General features: G+C 38.2%; 1 protein-coding gene across 1 annotated transcript; it reads left to right on the forward strand.

Annotated features, from left to right (window-relative positions):
• Nucleotides 1-1,323: 1,323 nt before the first annotated feature.
• Nucleotides 1,324-19,393, forward strand: LOC142344647 (uncharacterized). The gene is made up of 4 exons (XM_075396462.1): nucleotides 1,324-1,979; nucleotides 6,563-6,807; nucleotides 18,252-18,429; nucleotides 18,795-19,393. Exons 1-4 carry the CDS (start codon nucleotides 1,751-1,753, stop codon nucleotides 19,208-19,210), a joined length of 1,068 nt encoding a protein of 355 aa, XP_075252577.1. The 5' UTR covers nucleotides 1,324-1,750; the 3' UTR covers nucleotides 19,211-19,393.
• The last annotated feature ends 52 nt before the right edge of the window (nucleotides 19,394-19,445 follow it).

Genomic DNA, 19,445 nt, shown 5'->3' on the forward strand with positions numbered 1-19,445 from the left:
GGAAATCAGAAGCCGTTTTTTGGAAAAGTTGGTGCGGAGTAAGCAAGTACACCTCAACCACAACGCTTTTAAACAAATTGATGTTTCATGATATACACGGACTGAAGGACTGCCCGCCAAAACACAGGAGAATAATTGCAAAGTTCTATGCCAATGGACTGCACAATAATTTTTGTTGTATGGAAGGTTGTTATCAATGGGAGGAAAACTTATGTGTGTGCAGATTTTGCGAAAGAACTCTTTTATCAACAGACCATATTCTTTATTGTAGTCACTTTTTAAATTTGACACCTTTACAGAAGTTCTATAAACTCTTAAACAGTTAAATTTAATGCTCATTTCTGAATCTGTAAATAATTTGGACAATTTGTCAGTGTGATCTGATGTTTAATTCAATCTTCTTCTTCCTACACCCCCATGATTGTGCTGAAGTTGAGTGTCTTCCAAGAACAGTCTCACTCGGTGTTAGCTGATGAAAATGGGGTGCTATCAAAAAATAATGTTGAGTGCTTCAATGTTCCTCTTAGCCATGTAAATCATTCGTTGTCCTGAAAAAGAGCAAACTTCTGTCTGTGCCAGTTTGAAAATCAGCGTCTGTGCTCTTTGTAAATGTTCGAGTGTTATGCGACCTCGTTTCTTTTCCCTCAACTTTAAACAATGAGCTACTGCATTCTTGCGCTCTATAAAAGCTGAAACGACTCCATTCTATTGGCTGCTCTTTAGATGTGACAGTGAAAATATCGTTCATTTAAGCTTCCGGGTATTCTTCTACCGACAATTCCGAAGAATACCGTAGCCAATGCGGTCTTTTTAGCTGTTCGTTATTGCTAAGTTCTTCGGCCCACATGTCACGCACCAATGTCAGCTGTCTTGAGTACTCCTTTAAAATGTCTCCATTGTTCCATTGGCGATCGCTCGATCATTTTTGCGACTCGATTTTTGGCAAAGACTGGGTTGCTTTTTCTGAAAACAGTCACTCAAAATATCAATAATGAAAAATTATCGACATATTTTGAAAGTGGCAAGTCAGGTCAGGTTTTCTGGTCGACAGGCGATGCCTCTGGGACCAGTTCGAACGTGCCATTCAACATCTCAAATGATTATGTGGAGGTCAGCCCACAATCAGAGATTTTCGAAAGTTCTAAAATTCGAGGTAAACAAGTTGACCAATTCCAAGAACTCAAAAACTTTATGATAATCTTTGATATATTTTCATTTTGGCTGAAAACACTCAAAGTTGAAAACCTGACGATGCTAGTTATAGCGAAAACGTTCGTTTTTAAATTTAAAATTAGACTAATTGGCTTTCTTTTTTTTTCAGACTTATTTGCGACATAGTTGTTCATGGATTTGGAAAATTTTAATGGCTCAAAGTAACCAATGTGAAGAAGACTTAAATTCTGAAACGGTGCAGTCTTTGCGTTATAAGAAGAAAGCCCTTGTTGCAACTGTTGAAAAATTGAACAATTACAAAAAACTATGTGCTACCCAAACAAGCGATGGTTTTTCCTCAGAAACCAACAAATGGCGTGAAGTGTGTATTGAGATTCTGAATGAACTGTTTCAACATAAAAAGTCTGTGAAGCCTGACATCACCTTTAGTGATTTTATTCAGACCGCTACGTCAGAAACGGGACTGCAGCTTTTAAAATTCGATGCTGAAAGTGGTAGTTTCAGTGACTAAGTCAGATAGTTCTTAAAATTTATCTGCAAATTTTTGCAGGGGTGCTTTCACATCATAATTGAGAAAATGGAGAATGATAATTCTGCTGCGCTCGCTGTTGCCCTACGACTTAATATTGATCCAAATTTAGCCCAGCAGTGCGGGAAAGAGATCGATGCTCTCAGCGAAGCAGTCGATTTTCATATTAGAATGTGTGTTGCGGAGAGGCAAACACAAGTTCGATGTGAAAGAGAGAAAAGACTTCACATTGAGGCTCAGTTGAAGCAAGCGTTGCAAATTCTAGACAACGTTAGAGGTTTGTGTTTTTAATGTTCAGTTTTGTGATCTCGTGTGTCAGCCCGTAATTTAAGTGCCCATAAATTTTCGGGTTTTGTGTCCGGACATTTGACTTCTTGTCCTTATAAACGGGATAACAGGTAAAGCCCACAGGACATTAAGTCGTCGAGCAGTTCTCATAGAGCTTGTCTAATCTCTGCACAGCTCTCGGAATCAGTCGAAAAGAGATTTAAAAATCATGGTGAGTCATTTCACAGTTTAGAACCCGCTCACATACACCCCTACCCATTACATTACTCATCATTACACCTCTAGCCCACACGCTCAACCCCCCTCGGGACTGCCCATCCTCTCGGGTGGGCTTAAGCTAGGCTCCCTAAGCCGCAGCTAGCTACAGACGAAGCCTACCACTAGCCGGTCGTTTGAGAGCCATTCGCTGGACGTTGGTCAGCTATATGCAGTTGATAGATAGAGCCGATAGATAGCATTAAAATGGAAATTGAGGAACCAAAGATTGAGTCAACAGCTGAACCTGGGGTACTGGGGTCTGTACTGTGTGAACGTTCGAGGTTGGTATGATGCTCGACTTTGTAAGGGTTGAACAGAATGTGTTAACGGACTGTTTGAAGGATTAGTTTGGTGGCTATCCGATTTGTTGGTTAAGTCTCAGAGTCCTTTCTCAATTGACTCTTGTGTTTGTGTTAATTTGCTGAGAGCGTTAACCAAGTTATCACTAACTGTTTCATTTACTCCACTGAAGCCATCTTCCGGGTAGTCTTATTGCCACGTTTCTCGTATAACCATTTGTTGTGCGAAAGTGATAAATCATGGAATGGTCTGTTGGCTGGTTGTCCCATAATTTTTTTTATCTTAGCCGTCCAGGCATTGCTTTTGTGAAAATCCTTTTGATTTGATCGTTCTTAAAATCGTCGGCAGCTTGGAGTCGTGCATCTCTTGTATCAGTATCCCAGTCGAATCTTGTTTGTTCAGCGGCAGCCGGTGCTGGATCAAGTCCTGCTATATTTAATGGAGCTACAGCTGGTAAATTTGGCTCAGGGTGTGCCCGTAAGGCTTTCGATTGCAGATTTTCGAGAAAAATTTCAGGTGTGTCTGTCTTTGTGCGTTGACTTTCGAGCTTTAAAATTAGACTTCTTGCAAGTCTCGGTTAGCGAATTTGTGTCCTAAAGCAGTGAGACAGCCATCCAAGTTGGCTCGTGTGGTGGGTGCACAGGTTTGAAAAAAAACATGAGGGCTGCATCAAGGAGGCGCAGTTGGAGAAAATTGGGCTGTTGTGCTTTGTTTATTCCTGAAACTGCTACGAACCCTCGAAAAAGGTTTCGTTGAAGTCCTCTTGTCTCAGAGTATGGTTTTACTGTGTTTTGAGCGTGCGCCATTGCTATTGATTACAGGGCGTCCCTCACTATTAGTTTACAGCACAAGAATAGCACTAGACGAAATAGAGATAATAGCACCGGTTGTTTGACTTACGGGTTTATGTTTTAGTTCAACTTCTCAGTTCTGTTTATGAGTTCTGAATTTGGATTATCACTTCTTTCATCTATGCTAGTCTCACTCCACTGAAAGTTGCTCTCATTTGATGGTCACTTGCACATCTTCTGCCTCTGGGGGTTCTTCTCTTGGGGTTGAGGTCTGAGACCTGGACGGCGTTGTAAAGACAATAAAATTAATTATAGTTTGTAGAAGACTTAACTATTTGATAACAACATTGGATATGGATTTAGTCATATCAAAATGAGCTTCTCTCTTTATGAATTTAATCGCCGACTCTTTCCTTCTTTTTATCGACTCTTGTTATCGCCGACTTTCCTTCTTGTTATCCGAATTCCTTCTGGTTATTCTTGTTATCGAAAGAGCTAGTGGCAATTACTTCTCTTTTTGTAATAGTAAAGCCGAGGAAAATAACAAGTAGTTGTTCATTTAAAAAAAACAAAGTGAACTTCTGCTGATATCTCCGGTTTATGTGGATCACCATAACTGATAAGATCTATTGAGAAATCAATCTCTTCAATTCCGTTTGTCGAATGTAATTTTTCAATAAACTTTTCAAACACTAATGAACAAATTTTCTCAATGTTGTCTTTGGAATATAACTGTTGCCGCTCTTGTCATCATCTAATAGCCTGTTTGATGGCAAACGGAATGAATTATCCTTCTTTCAGGACAAGTGAGGATTATGAGACGGGAGTGGTCAAGGAATTTGGAGTGCTAGGGTTGACAGTTACAAAGTGAAATAAAAAGAAGATCTTTTGTTTCACTCAACTAAGAGAAAGAGGTGGTTTTATTACAGCTTGTTATTAGATCGTTTTATTGCTTTCTGGTGTTTATATATTTTCTAGCTGTTGTTTTCAGTGATCCAATAAACAAGGAATGTGTATATTAGCTTTACAACACTACCTTACAACATAAACTCCAGGTAAAAGTTTGTATAGTAAATTAACTCGATTAGTTGGCACAGGAAATAAGTTTTACTTTAAACCTTGAGATTTTGTGGTTACTAAATGTTATTGCAGCAAATATAAATCATATATAGAAGGACAAATACTTACCATATAAAGGCATTTGTACCATTGGATAATACCCAATATTATTTAGGGTATTACACCTGTGACTAAAAAAGTTAACCTTAAATATACTAGGAACCAGAGAGACTGCACTTGCTTGATCCCGCCGCAAAAACCCGTTTCTTGCAGTCTGTTCTCAACAATGTCACCAACAACATGCAAAAAGGCCTTAATCAAATGAAACCTTGCAACCGTACTCTACTAGTAGCCTTAGACCTAACCGCCGCTTTTGACACGATCACAACCTACTACGAACAGACATACTCGAGGCACCACTACCGAACAGCGCTAAAGGATGGGTCGCTTCATACAAGGCATGTTTTCTTACGTGGAATATAATGAAAAATCAAAGTGGAGAAAAGTCAAACGGTGTCCCCCAAGGTGGTGTATTATCGCCAACGCTCTTCAACATCTACATGAGCAAGCTGCCTCTACCCCCGAAAGGTTTATACATCACGTCTTACGCTGAGGATATAATTTTAACTACATCTAACCCACAGGTTTAATTAATACGTGGCATAATAACTCCATACCTAAATACCTTACACAACTGGCTAGAATCAACAAAACTTAATTTATCAGCTGAAAAATCAAATGCAACTGTGTTAACAACCTGGAGCATGGAGGCCAAGTTTCACCCACACCTCACTATCAACAATTCACCAATACCAGTAAAGTCAAAGTTCAAAGTACTGGGTGTTACCTTCGATAGTGCGCTCAATTTTGGAGAACATGTAAGAAGCACCAAAGAGAAATTACAATAGCGCAGTAACATACTGAAAAAGATTGCTGGTAGCGACTGGGGATGCACAAAAGAGACACTCTCAGTGACTTACAAAGCTATTGGTCGGAGCGTCCTGAACTACGGTGCTCCCATTTGGGCTTCCACAATTAGGAGTACAAACTGGAACCATCTGCAACCGTAAAAAACATTGCTCTTCGCACAATTACTGGCTGTGTAAAAATCTCTGACATCAATGACTTACACAATGAGGTTGAAATGCTGCCCGTCAATGCTCACACTGAATTCTTAGCAGAGCGATTCCTCGCTGGCAGTTATCAGAGCCACCGTGCTATCATGAAACAACGTCCTCAACCAGTCTTCGTCCCATGAGACCGACATGAAATGATACTTATAGGGACCGCGTGAAGCAACACACAAATAATAAAGAGCAATTAAATCGCAAAGAATACGAAATTGCGCTCAAAAGTATCCACCGACACATGTACATACTCAGTTGAACAAAGACAGCAAGCAAATAGGTACACCTCTTCCAAAGACAGCAGAAAAACAAACGTTGCCACGAATTGCACGTATCCGACTAGCGCAACTGAGAATTGGATACTGTCCCCTGCTAAACTCTTACTTGACTAGGATCTGTAACAAGGTTGATAACCGCTGTCCCAAATGTGATGTAGCACCATATGACTTAAACCACGTTTTCAACTGCAGTAAGAATACCACGGATCTGAAATTATTGACCTGTAGGAAAGACCAGTAGAGGTAGCCAAAGTGCAGGACTTAATTCCATCAGTCCTACGTTACTGCACTGCACAAAATAATCCGCGGTCCTTGCCCCTTTCCCCTGATGTTGACGATGCCCCTCCTGGTCCCCCTAACCCCGGGACTGCATGTCATTCACCACGGCGTAGATGCAGAAAGGTCGCCGCAACACAAGCAAGTTGTGGATAGGCAGTCACACACTACTACTATTATACCTATTTTTTATAATACAAATGCAATCTAGGGTACCAGTTAAAAACGGCAATAAGCGCTTGTATCCCACCGAAATTACCTGCGAATTGCAGCTCTGCGCGACAGCTACAACAACAATAACCTTAAATATACTATCCTTTAACGTACGAAGTTTACTTAACTCAAAAGACAAGCCCATTTTGCAAATTCAATTTTGAACATATAATTTGTCTCTCAGAAGCATGCAATTTTGGTGCAAAACTTACCTGAGTACATGTGACAGATTTCAACGGTATCTGTTAAATAAACTGTACCATTTTGCAGGAGAGATAGAGGCAACGAAACAAAATCACAGGGGTGTGCTTGAACGTCTGCGTGTTAAAAGAGTACAGTTGAAGAACGAAAAGGCGAGACTATCGAAAGAATTGGCCAACATGGATAACGAGGTAGCCAGATTGAAGTTGATGAGAGAACAAACATGTCAGATAGAGACAAGAATTGCACAGATGGAGGCCTATTGTAGCCAGGAACACTTTTTGAAGATCAATTTGGACCAAGACAAAGTGAAGGTTTAGTAGTTACTTTCTTTCAGTCAGTTTGGTGATTATTTGGGATGTGTTTGTCTTTCTTAGCTGACCGAGTTACCTTTCATGTGATTGGTTTACTCGCTTTAAATGCCGCAATATGTTTACTCAATATTGTGTGCCTTTTAATCCTATATATTAAATGCATGTCATTTTATAAGGCACCGTGTTCAACGAAAGGCCAAAATGCATGTTTAAGAGGCCTCTGAAGAGCATGTTTAAGAGTTATCGAAGCGCATGTTTAAGAGCTCTCGAGAAGCATTGTTAAGAGGGCAGATTGCGAGAGGTCAATGACCGAAAAAATTGCTCTCGTAAAAGGTCAATGTCCGAAAAAGGGGAGACCGCAAAAGAGTAATTGACCTAAATGCAAAAAGAGTCAATGACCAATAATCCAGCTGCCAAAATGTTTACGCGCCGCAAAAAAAACAGGGATGCAAGAAAAGTCATGCACCGAAAAAATTTCAATTAGAAATAGATCCAAAAAGAACGTATTGCTATTTTTGGCCTTTATTTGATTTCTTTTAATTCGTCGACAATATGTTGGTTGCGAACATCTGAGGTTAAATTACTCTATTTAATTGCTCTCAAACGAAGTGTGTAGCAATCATATTAGTCCTGTTGATCTTTTTTCATACGAATTTTTTGCTTGATCGATTTTTTTGTCTGACCCATGACTATTCGTCCTTAAAAACGGTATAAACAGGTAGCGCCCAGCGGGCGTTAAGTTTCATTAGAAGCCCTTAATTGCATTTAGTAGTCCTTCAAATACATAGCGTGTTGTAGTTACTGTGAAGGCCGTAGTTTAAGGGTAAAATGTCATTTAGGAGTTTTCAGCCCACAATGTTATTTTTCGTGTTTTTTCGTCATCTTTCTAATTTTTTGTTGGACCAGTCTAAAACTGAGGCTGGCTATAGTTGATTAAGGTCTTCTGTAAGGCATGAGTACTTTTTATGACCATTTTTACAGCTATCTGTTTTGGTATTTCAAACAAAATTTTCATACTAATTTTCATAATTTTCAAGTTTTGATAATGTTTGTCATTTTTTGAGTTTTTAAGCTCTAGTTGTCAACGAAACTCTTCTAGGGTTTGATAATAGATTACTGCGAGGTTTCTAGTGACAATGAATTGGTTTTCAACATTTTAACATCACGAATTCTTGCCTTTTCCTGACAAACTTGCAGTTTTGACATTGTTATCATTCAAGTTCTTCAATTTTCGTAATTTCTTGTTCAATTTTAGGTTTCTCCAGCCTCAAGAGCCAGAGAACCTCCTCTAGGGTTTAATAATAGGTTACTGCACAGTTTCTGGATTTAATGGAATGTTTTTCATGATTATAATTCTCACCAATTTTACTTCACATTTTACTCCGATTTCTACTTCTTTACACGAATTTTAGCTGTTTTTTTTTTTTACAAAACTTGCAATATTTATTTTTTTGACCTTCATTGTCATTATTCAGGTGTGTTTCAGTCTCATGGGTCAGAAAACCTCCTATAGGGTTTAATTATAAGTTGCTGAACATTTTTTGTTGGCCAGGGAATAGTTTTCATCTTTTTAATATCACAAATTTTCTCGATTTTTTAAAACTTGCTATTTTTTTCAGGTTTTGTGATTTTTTGTCATTTCTCAGGTTTCTCCAGGCTCAAGAGCTAGGGAACCTTATCTTGGTTTTGATAATAGCTTAGTGCATAGTTTCTTGATTTAATTTTTTCAAGTTTGAAAATTTTTGAATCTTTGATTTTTTCCGGGCGCAGGGACCTCCTAAGGTTTGATAATAAGCTACTGCATAGGTTCTACAAATAATGGAATGGTTATCAATACTTAAATGACTGGAGTCTTGGAAATTTTTTGATAAAATTTAAGGTTTCAAGTTTTTGGAAAATTATTATCACGTTCCAAGTTTATGGATCTTTGAGCCATAGAAATTATTTAAGGCTTGAAATGGGGATAATTGATAGTCTCATGAGACCTTGAAAAGGTGCTGAAGATTTTAATATCACGAATTGTAGAAAGATCTTGTCAAAGTTTGCATTTTTTTTCAAAAAAAAAAATTTGAATAATTTTGCCCTGTTTTGAGTTTAACGATCATTACTGGCCAACGAAACTGTCTTGCAGATGGCTTTTATGACAAAACTCAGAGACAAAAACTGGTTTTTTGAAAGTTTTTCAACTGCGAAATAAGTAATTTTTTTTCATATTTTGAACGTTTCAATTTCTATATGATTTAATTATTAATTAGGCTAGAAAACTTTATAAGTTGCGGAGTCGGATCTCATCATGAAAAATATTCCTATCTCTCTCTCTGCCGGTTGGGGTTTCTTTCCTTCTCTTTCTCGTTCACGTTTTATCTGTCACACTATCTCAAACGATGTAGCAATTATATTAATCATGTTGGTCTTTTTATGCATTTTTTTCGCTTGACCGATTTTTTGTCAGACCCATTTGACTTTTCGTTCTCAGAAACGAGATAAACAGGTAGCGCCCAGTGATTGTTATGTTCTCTTAGAGCATTTCAGCTCATTAATCTCCAAGATTTCGAATCACAGAAACTGCTTTGGAGACATACGGTATGAAGGGCGCTTCTTAGAAATTGAAGATCTGGATTTTTTCATTTTCGAAAGTGAGGTGGAATATGCACAAAGTTAAAGTTTATCGGAAGATCTGTTATTGCTTTAAGATGCTTGAAGAAGTTTTTAGCTTACCGCCTACGCAGGTTGGATTTATCCCCCTACTTCTTTTCGAGGGCGTTTCTTTGGATCTTAGTCGGGTGTTTCATTTTCATGAAAACATGACACAGAAGTTCTGGAAAATTTTTTTTAGATTGCTTTTACGGACCTGCTAGTTGCTCTTGAACGAAGTTCATAGCATTTATTGTAAACGTGTTGGTCTTTTTTATGCAAATTTTTCGCTTGACCATTTTGCGCTTTTCTTCTAGAACATTCTTTGACTTCTTAAGTGAATTTTTCACGCTTCCGTTCTTCATTTTTGAGTGATCTCTATTGCTCTCACTCCGAAGTAAAGCTTGTTGCTAATATAAATTCGGTTACAAAAATGTTAGTGATTGATGCTCTCGACAATGTTGGAGTAATTGCCCCCAAATGAGGTGTGTAGCAATCATGTTTGTCCTGTTGGTCTTTCCTTGATCTCATTTTCCGGGTGACTAATTTTTGTTGACCGTTTTTTCGTTTAACTATTTGACTTTTTGATTTCGGAAACAGAATGAACAGGTAAAAACTGGGACATTATCTCACGGTCATTGTTGTAGAGCTTTAATGGTCTTTAAGATGCGCAGAAGTAAAAAAAAAAGCTACAAAGTTACTACACTTCAGGTTGCAGGGGGCAATCTTTGAAGGCTCGAATAGCCTCCTGTGTCAAACTGTGACGTCACGCTCACCATTCATGCAATTTTTCTACTGCATTGCTTGCCTGACCTCCATTTTCACTTGGCATTCATGCGAGTGAATAATTATTTGTTTGCTCATGACTTTCTTCACTCTCAAACTGACCTGAATTGCCTTAATTTGAAGTGTCGAGTTGCAACGGTTTTCTCGGCCTGAAGATTTCTCGATGTAATTGAAGGTTATTTGAGAGCAGCTTGTACAATCAAGACTCATGTCAGAGTAAAGTTAGGCCATCACAGTTTTCTTAAATTTTTAGATTGTATTTTCGTTAGTATTTTGAGGCTACAGGTCTTTGAAGCAATCTCAGCTAGGTAATTACCTGCTTCCTGCTATATTTATTCACCCCACGTATGAAATAAGGCTAGACTCATCACGCCAATTTTTTTTAACTATTAACACTAGCCTGTCGGTTGAGAGAAAGCGATTTGTGAAGCTTGACTTTTCTTGCTCCTCGATAGTTGTTTGCTAATTTCCCCTAAATTTAAGTATGGCATGTTTCTCACATTATTCTGTAATAACAGGACTTATTATGCTACGGTTTTTAATAGCCGCCGTCAGCCTCTGAACGGCTATTATATCAGTGCTCTTTTTTCGTAAATTCGCTTTACCTTTTGATCACGTTTTTCGTTGTACATAAGTCACGATTTTCACGCTTGACATTTGACTTACCTCAATCAACTGAATGGATTTAAATTTTTTTCAGGCATTGAATTACGCAATGAGGTGAATACGATAAAAGTTAAAAGAGCAAAATCAAAAGATCAAAAGAAACAGGATAGGCATATAAAGCTTGATCATTAAGGCATAGTGCATTAGGTTATCAAAGTTCATTAGAGCGATTGCTAGCTGGCATTATTATTATGCTTAATAGCGTTCAGTGTAGAAGCTGATTAAAATGTAGTTTTAGAATCTTATTTTTTTCTTCTGTTCCCAATGTGAATCAAGTGGGTCAACGACGGCCATTATTCGGCAGTTTACCGCCTATGTTTTCCATAGCAATTTTCGGCAATTTTTGTTTTGTTTTTGTTAGCGGGATTTATGATTTTGCAGCCCAATGGTTTTAGACACAGTGGTCCTTTTTTCATCAAATACTTGGCAAAGAATTTTGATGTAAGTTTCATACGAGGTATCCAGTCCCCTTAATTTGTGGAACAATGATCTTAACCATTTTTGTTATGTCAATTCCGTTTTTTTAGATTTTATACATAACCAGTCGATAATCTTTTTTAATTGTTCTCAAATAAATTTGTTGGCTATTAATTTAGTCCTCTGGTCCTTTCACGCGATTTTTGTGCCTGAGCAAAGTTTCGTCCTCAAAAATGGTAAAACCGGTAACGCCCAGAGGTCATTAAGTTCTCTAAAAGCCTTTGGGCTTAATAGAGAGTATGCGTTTCACCCTAACTGTTTTGGATAAATTGACATTTTGGAGATTCACGGTGTGAAGTACGTTTCTTAGAGTTTGACCCCCACCACTTCACTGACCAAGCAGCCGGTCCGCTAAATGCAGTGCTGACTGTAGACACATTTCTGAGTTCGAATGATGAGTTCTTAGTTGAGGGAGACATCAGAACAAACTCACACTGCCCCGGGCGTAATCGACGCGTTACGCTACCACTTTGGCTAGCGAGAAACCCCAGAATCGAACCATGACAGTTTGCTCAGGCGACAGGATGATCGCTGTGAGAGAACAATGCGCCGCGCATTTAAGTTCTATATGCGAACCAATCATTGATCGACAAGAAGGGTAAATCGCCTACTCAAACGCGCATATAGTACATTGGGTACCACTGGGAGCAGAAACTCTAACGGAATTCACTCACAAACTGTACTCAAAACACGTCGAGCTCCACTGCCAACCACTTCGACAAAACAATTCGGAGAGAATTCTGTGAATAGAATCGAAGGGCCTTCAGCGAAAAACTTTCTGACAGGTATGACAAAATTCAGCCATGAAATATTTTTTCCTGCATGGAAGATCTTCAATTTAGAGCACAACAACTCAGATTACTTGAAATAGCAGTAGAACGGTTGCCTCATGGTTTTGGAACCACCAGAGCTGATGGATTTGAATCTATGATTGAAATAACATTTCCGCGAACCAACATAGCAATAATCGCATGAAGAAAATCTTGTCAAAAATACCCCAGTTGCAGTTCTTCGCACGCAACTGGATGATGACAATATGCAATGTGGAGCCTTTTTGTCATAGCTTACCGGGACCAATTCCACCTCTGTTATGCAAGACAAAAGTTGTCGAGATAGTTTATCTAGTGGAAATTTATTTCCCAGCGATTGGTCGCTGAACTAGTAAAGTCAGCCATGAAAAACCATACAGGTATGGAAGGACTTGCTATTGAGCCAATACATCATAGCTCATCAATTTTTCACAATTAGACGTTAGGAACGTCCTACAACGCACAAATAAGTGATAAAAACTTAAGATCTATCAATTTCCGCTGATCAAACGATAAATACTAGTACTGAACAAAGCGCACTGGACTAAGACAACTGCCTGCAATTCTACTTCAAGTATCGTACTGTACGCTGCCAGTAACTGGATCATACATTTCGACTCAAACCAATCCTTGCCAACAGATGAAAGGCTCGATCTGTACTGGAATCCACTTTATGATTCCGATAACTCAAATGCGACCCCCGCCCTCCACTTTTGCATTGTAATAACTTTCCAACGAATACCCAGGAATTCCACTCATACAACTCACTGCCGCCTCTTCAGAGAGTACCATTAACAATTAACTGGCGCGACGAAGAACAAAAATCAGATGCACCATGTGTTACCTCAGATGCGCAAAGAAATAGGCCTCGAATAGGAGCAATTCAGATTAGAAAAGAAGCAATTGGAACTGAAAAGAGAGCATCTTCTCTTCAAATCGAAAAAATGAAAAAAAGTAGGCAATGCCTAAGTACCACTTAGTGTACAGGGATAATAAAACCTCACGAATTGTAAACTTCAAAAATCTGACGAGACGTTCATTTGCCCATTAGTGCAAGTGGTCTCATCATTAACACCAATAAGTCACCCTCAATTGAGCTAAATAAGATGTATGAAGGTGTATATCGGGTGCTGATCACACCTCGAGGAATAAAATTGTCAGAACCGCGAGCAACAAAAAAAATCTGGCCAGAACAAGGTAAAAATTGCTTTCTACAAAATAAAAATATAACGCCTGCTGTGACAGCCTACCAGTTTACGATACAAATCAATTTCATACAATATTTTAGTCAAGCAAAAGCGAACTTGAGTTTCACCAGACAATACATAACATCAATTTATCCAACATAACATCAACTTAGCTAAAAATTTTCCCGGTTACAGCAAAATGGGCTCCCATTACTAATATTGAAGGAAACACTAATTTGAAGAAAGAGTTGAATTCCCGTACTTAAACTTCCCCTTTTGCTTAAAACTGACGCAAATCACTAAATAAAACCCTCCGCTGGACAAACTAAAAGAGCTAGCGAAATCAAAACTAACAAGAAAACCTGTCATGTAACAAGTCACAAATTTGTTGAACAGATTCTGGATATGACAAGTTAAATTAAAAAACAAAGAAGAAAAAAAGAGGAAACACGCAAAAACAGCTACCTATTTCGATTGGAATATATCTGATAGCAAAAGGAAAAGATACTCACCAAAAGTTGCTCAAAAGGTGCTCAAAAGTTCCATACTCTCTTGTTTCGTCAGTTCGCCATCGTTTCAGCGAACGGCTACATAATGTTTAACGTAACAAGTCTGCTCAGGAGCATCGCCACGGATTACAGAAGCATCATTACCAAAAAAATTTTCTTTCAGATCGTAACTATGCTCTATCTGTAATTGCTTTATATTCCAGAGCTTTCTCTTCCAGACCTGTATCGAAAACGTCTTCAAACAATTGCTCAACCTCTCGTACGTATTGCGTTGAAAATGCTCCTTCCATTTGTCAGTTTGCGTTTACTGAGGCAAATAAATCAATAATTCTGAAGAATGAATACTTAAGTGCCTTAAAAGTGTTCAAAAATTTAGGCATAAAATTTTAACAGAATTCTTTTAAGTTTAATAAAAGACCTAGTCAAGGACAATGACGAGAAAAAAGAGGAAACACGCAAAAACAGCTACCTATTTCGATTGGAATATATCTGATAGCAAAACGAAAAGATACTCACCAAAAGTTGCTCAAAAGGTGCTCAAAAGTTCCATACTCTCTTGTTTCGTCAATTCGCCATCGTTTCAGCGAACGGCTACATAATGTTTAACGTAACAAGTCTGCTCAGGAGCATCGCCACGGATTACAGAAGCATCATTACCAAAAAAATTTTCTTTCAGATCGTAACTATGCTCTATCTGTAATTGCTTTATATTCCAGAGCTTTCTCTTCCAGACCTGTATCGAAAACGTCTTCAAACAATTGCTCAACCTCTCGTACGTATTGCGTTGAAAATGCTCCTTCCATTTGTCAGTTTGCGTTTACTGAGGCAAATAAATCAATAATTCTGAAGAATGAATACTTAAGTGCCTTAAAAGTGTTCAAAAATTTAGGCATAAAATTTTAACAGAATTCTTTTAAGTTTAATAAAAGACCTAGTCAAGGACAATGACGAGAAAAAAGAGGAAACACGCAAAACAGCTACCTATTTTGATTGGAAAATATCTGATATCAAAAAAGGAAAAGATACTCACCTTTCAGACAGCATCGCAACATCTCTGCTCCAGTACTTTCTCAACGTGAAACTCTTGGAGATCCGCCATATCGCAGAGGGAAATTTTCTTCCTCGCAAATTGACAAATCAAGATCCGCACGACCTCTTCAAATAATTGTCTCTTCAGCTGCACATTTTCCCGGCTTTTTGAGTCCGCAATCTTCTTATTTTTCTTCAAGAATATTCCCTCAACCAACTTTTTTGAAAAAAAAAAAACTTTTCTTCAAATCGTATCCGACTAATGTTAAAGTTCGTAGATAAAACTAACAAGAAAACTTTTCATATAACAAGTAACAAATTTGTAGAACGGATTCTGGATATGACAACTTATATTAAAAACAAAAGGGAAGAAAAAAGCTGCAGAATTTCCCTGCTTCTTGAGTCCCGCAATCTTCTTATTTTTCGTCAGAACTATTCCCTCAACCAACATTTTTGAAAAAAAAACGTCCTCAAATCGTATCCGACTAATGTTAAAGTTCGTAGATGTCCAGCGACTTGACGAACACTTTGAAAGTCTAGTAGTTTTCGATTTCTGCTATTTTGTTCCCACGATTTTAAAGCATCACTGCAGTCACGCAGCTTTAACAGACATGTCGTTTTCACTTGGCCAACAACCTTATCATCCGGTCAACCGTGCGGTGCCACCTCTGCAGAACACTGCGAAAATGGCTTTCCGAGGGACACATCTGTTACACTAATACCCTCCCAACCATGCACGAAAGACCATCTCTGTTCCAGACGATTTTCACCCTCTGCAAAGGGTACTCAATACATTGTGCGAACAGAGAGGGTTGTATTATGACGTCGACGGGCTGACCAATGTGGTGAGAACATTGCTTGAAAAATGACTGTAGTGCCAGACGACCAGATCAAATCGCTTGCTTAGGAGCTCCTTCAATTCATTGACAGTTTTTTGAGTCATTAGATGTTTTTGAACGTTTCAACCACGCGTACTGACTAACATTTTGGAGCCCGACGACAAATTGGCAACTTTGTGGGCACCCCTTACCCAATTTGATCATTCGTATACAAATCACTACGACACGCTAGAAATTGCGTGTCTGCTGGCTGGATTTTCTGACTCAGCTCAAACTCAATCGCATTCTCTAGTGAGAATGGCACTGAGTCAGTGTCATCGAATCAGTGCTGACCGCCACCATACATTCGCGTCTGTTGTGCTCAAAAGTTCCATACTCTCTTGTTTCGTCAATTCGCCATCATTCCAGCGAACGGCTACATAATGTTTAAGGTATTTAATGTAACAGGTCTGCTCAGGAGCATCGCCATGGATTACAGAAGCATCATTAGCAAAAAAAAATTTCTTTCAGATCGTAACTATGCTCTATCTGTAATTGCTTTATATTCCAGAGCTTTCTATTCCAGACCTGTATCGAAAACGTCTTCAAACAATTGCTCAACCTTTCGTACGTATTGCGTTGAAAATGCTCCTTCCATTTGTCAGTTTGCGTTTACTGAGGCAAATAAATCAATAAATCTGAAGAATGAATACTTAAGTGCCTGAAAAGTGTTCAAAAATTTAGGCATAAAATTTTAACAGAATTCTTTTTATTTTAATAAAAGACCTAGTCAGTTGAGCTGTCAGGCAGGTTTTCTTTATTTAAAACAACAAACTACAACTATCTAGATTGGTATAATTTTAGACACCAATACAGAATCAACGATAGGACAAATTGACTGCAGCTCATGTTTCTATCTTAACGCACCAATAAAAGTAAATTTATAGGACAAATCAAGATCAGTGTCTTGTCTCGAAGCAACACTAATGTTTCTCGAAATAGCCCTGCGCTACCAAAAATCTCAAACTGCGAGATAAACACCTCATTTAAAAACAGCTGTTTGAAGTAGAGCTGTTTAATTCTTTTTTCCCCGATGGCATGAAAGCAGAACAAAAACCGAATTACACTGGATTCTTCTTGCCTGTTAACCTACCTATCAATTTACAACTTTTAAACCAATTGTTTACACGTAGCTCAGATTTAAATTCAAATTAACTTTTCCCTCATTTAAAAACATGAGTTAAATATCTCTTCAATATAGCAAACAACATAATTTCTTTCAAGCATCATGCTGAATAGAAAAGGCAACGTAATTTAGGCACAAAAACGACTGATTTTTGGAAATCATAGTGATCCCCTTTGCCCAAAACAAGACTAAAACTAACAAAACTTTGTGAGGCTGTTTAACTGACCCTGGTGAAGTTCACGTCTCAGAATTGCATTTTTGATCGGTAAACTCAATCAACTTACCCCCCCCCCCCCCCCCCCACGCGAAAATGAAGATCGAAAAGTGCCAACTGCCCATATCACTTTGCTCCCCTATATGTGTACTTCAATCCTGTGGAAGGGAATTTTGACAGCGCTCTGCAATCAAATGTTACGAGCTATATAAATCTTGTTGACCCTCCCCCTCTCCGCGTTAACCCCACGCTCCTTCAATTAAGCTAAAGCTAACCTCCCCAAAACCGTATCTAGCTACTGACGAATCCAACCCCTCGTCAGTAGTTTGATAGCAATTCGCTGGACGTTGGTCAGCTCTGTTACTTGAGTTCTTTTCAAAAATTATTAAATGTATGAACTGAAAGTTAAAGGGTTGTAATTTACTTTTCAAAGTCGTTCTTTGTACTAATTTCACGAACATAGACATCTGATACATTTGCTTTGGAAACTTTCGAGCCTAGCCAGTTCAACACTAGAGGGAGACCGAACATCTAAACCATATCTAAACCTTTGTTAAATCTTCTTGGTAATTGCTTTCTAATTTCTCCTCGTTTCTTGTAAGACCTGTTTACACGCCGTCGAATGGGCCAGGCAGGAAACAGGAGAGAGGGAGAAGATAGAAAAAGGAATGAATTGGACTCCCGGTAATCAAACTTATGGATCGTTGTCATTCCTCACGTCCCAAGACTTTGCTTTTCATCTTTCTGTTGTATCAGTTTTAGTATGTCAGCCTTATCTTCCAGTAGTTGTTCCATCTACAAAAAAATAAAAGAATTCAAGAAAAGAGTTTTAGCCTCACTGTTTAATAATTTTGTAAAATTTAATAAATGTGGATTTGCATTGTGTTGATATGTGGCTGTTTTTTGTACTTTATTTTGGCTGGGTAATTGTTAATGAGCTCTTCGGTGCTCGCTTACTGTCCACTTGGGATATCTTTCACTGAAGGAAATTTATTAAGATAATATTTTAACAATGTGTTCTTGCATCATCTTATTTCACCGGTGACACCAATTGAGTGACAAAGAATTGGACTGAATGATGGATTGAAAGTTTACTGATAGATGATTGTTTGATAGGTTGTTTTTTTAGGGTGCAAGGGGCAATGGTAAAGGCGGAGACGACCGAGACATTCTTGAAGAGCAGCTTACAGAAGCCAGAGCTGTGCTGCATCAACAAAAATCTAATGAACACACACTTCGAGAGCGATTCAGCCAGCAGTTAACAGGTCGAGAAGAGGTCGATGGGAACAACAACACAAACAACCAAGGTGTGTGAAGGCAAATCTATTCGAGTTTCATTTAGTCAAATAAAAAAATTATTTTGTTGCATGTCTGCTGTAAGTTTCTTTGCTGGACAATAATTATAAGTTAAATGGGCGCCTTTTCCGATTAGAAATTTGTTTGAGGAAAAATTCAAGAAATGTGTTTTAACGTTAATTCAAGAATTTTTGAACATATGACAAGACTATTAATTTTTCCGCTCGCAAGTACCTTGGAAACGAGCCATGTGGCCTAATAGCGGATATTTCTAGTGCGCTCTTTCAACAAGTTGTTGGCATTTGTAGAAATTGTTTTGATAATGGGGTCAGAAAACAATTAAGCGTTATTAGATGTCTAATTTTTTGTGATTCAGGTGCTGATGTACAGTCCATTAAACAGGATCTGATGAATGCTATTCAGTCAACTGTGAAAAACGCAGTTAACCTCAGCAACAAGTTGCCTCTAAACGACAAGAACTCGACTACACAAAAAACTAAAGCAAACAATCAAAACGGGGCTACCGAATCGAACAGGGTTTCGTTAGCTACAACTGATGAGAAAAAGAGAGAAAATAGATGTCATACTTCAGATCTTCAGAAACGAGTCGCAGCTCTGTTGTTACAAAGTGAACAGAAATCAATTTCTGAGTTGAACAATAGGATGAATAAGCATATCAACACCCTCACTGATCTTCTCAACAGTTTTCCGACCAATGACAAGAAGCCATTGCGCTCGAGTGGTTTTGAACAAACGAAGGAAAAAAATAAATATTCCTCATTTGATGATTAATAATGATAAATTCAGACGGTAATGTTAAGGAGCCACTTTGTGATAATTTGAGAATCTTGATATCGTAAGCAATGATTTGAATTATGATCTCAATTTGTGTCTAATGATGATTTTGACAGTTGGAATTTGTGTTTATCTTCAATTTTTATCATCAATTTTTAGTTGAAATTTTATTTTCTTGAATATGTTTCAAAATGTGCTAGACAGAGAACAATGAAAAACAATGCCCTTTTTC

The sequence above is a fragment of the Convolutriloba macropyga genome, chromosome 8 (assembly GCF_964194025.1).
Source record: "Convolutriloba macropyga chromosome 8, txConMacr16.3, whole genome shotgun sequence".
NCBI lineage: Eukaryota > Metazoa > Xenacoelomorpha > Acoela > Convolutidae > Convolutriloba > Convolutriloba macropyga.

Coding starts and splice junctions, on each gene's coding strand:
- LOC142344647 (XM_075396462.1), top strand. CDS start 1,751: ATGGAGAATGATAATTCTGCTGCGCTCGCTGTTGCCCTACGACTTAAT. Junction 1,980..6,562: donor AATTCTAGACAACGTTAGAG/GTTTGTGTTTTT, acceptor ACCATTTTGCAG/GAGAGATAGAGGCAACGAAA. Junction 18,430..18,794: donor CAACAACACAAACAACCAAG/GTGTGTGAAGGC, acceptor TTTGTGATTCAG/GTGCTGATGTACAGTCCATT.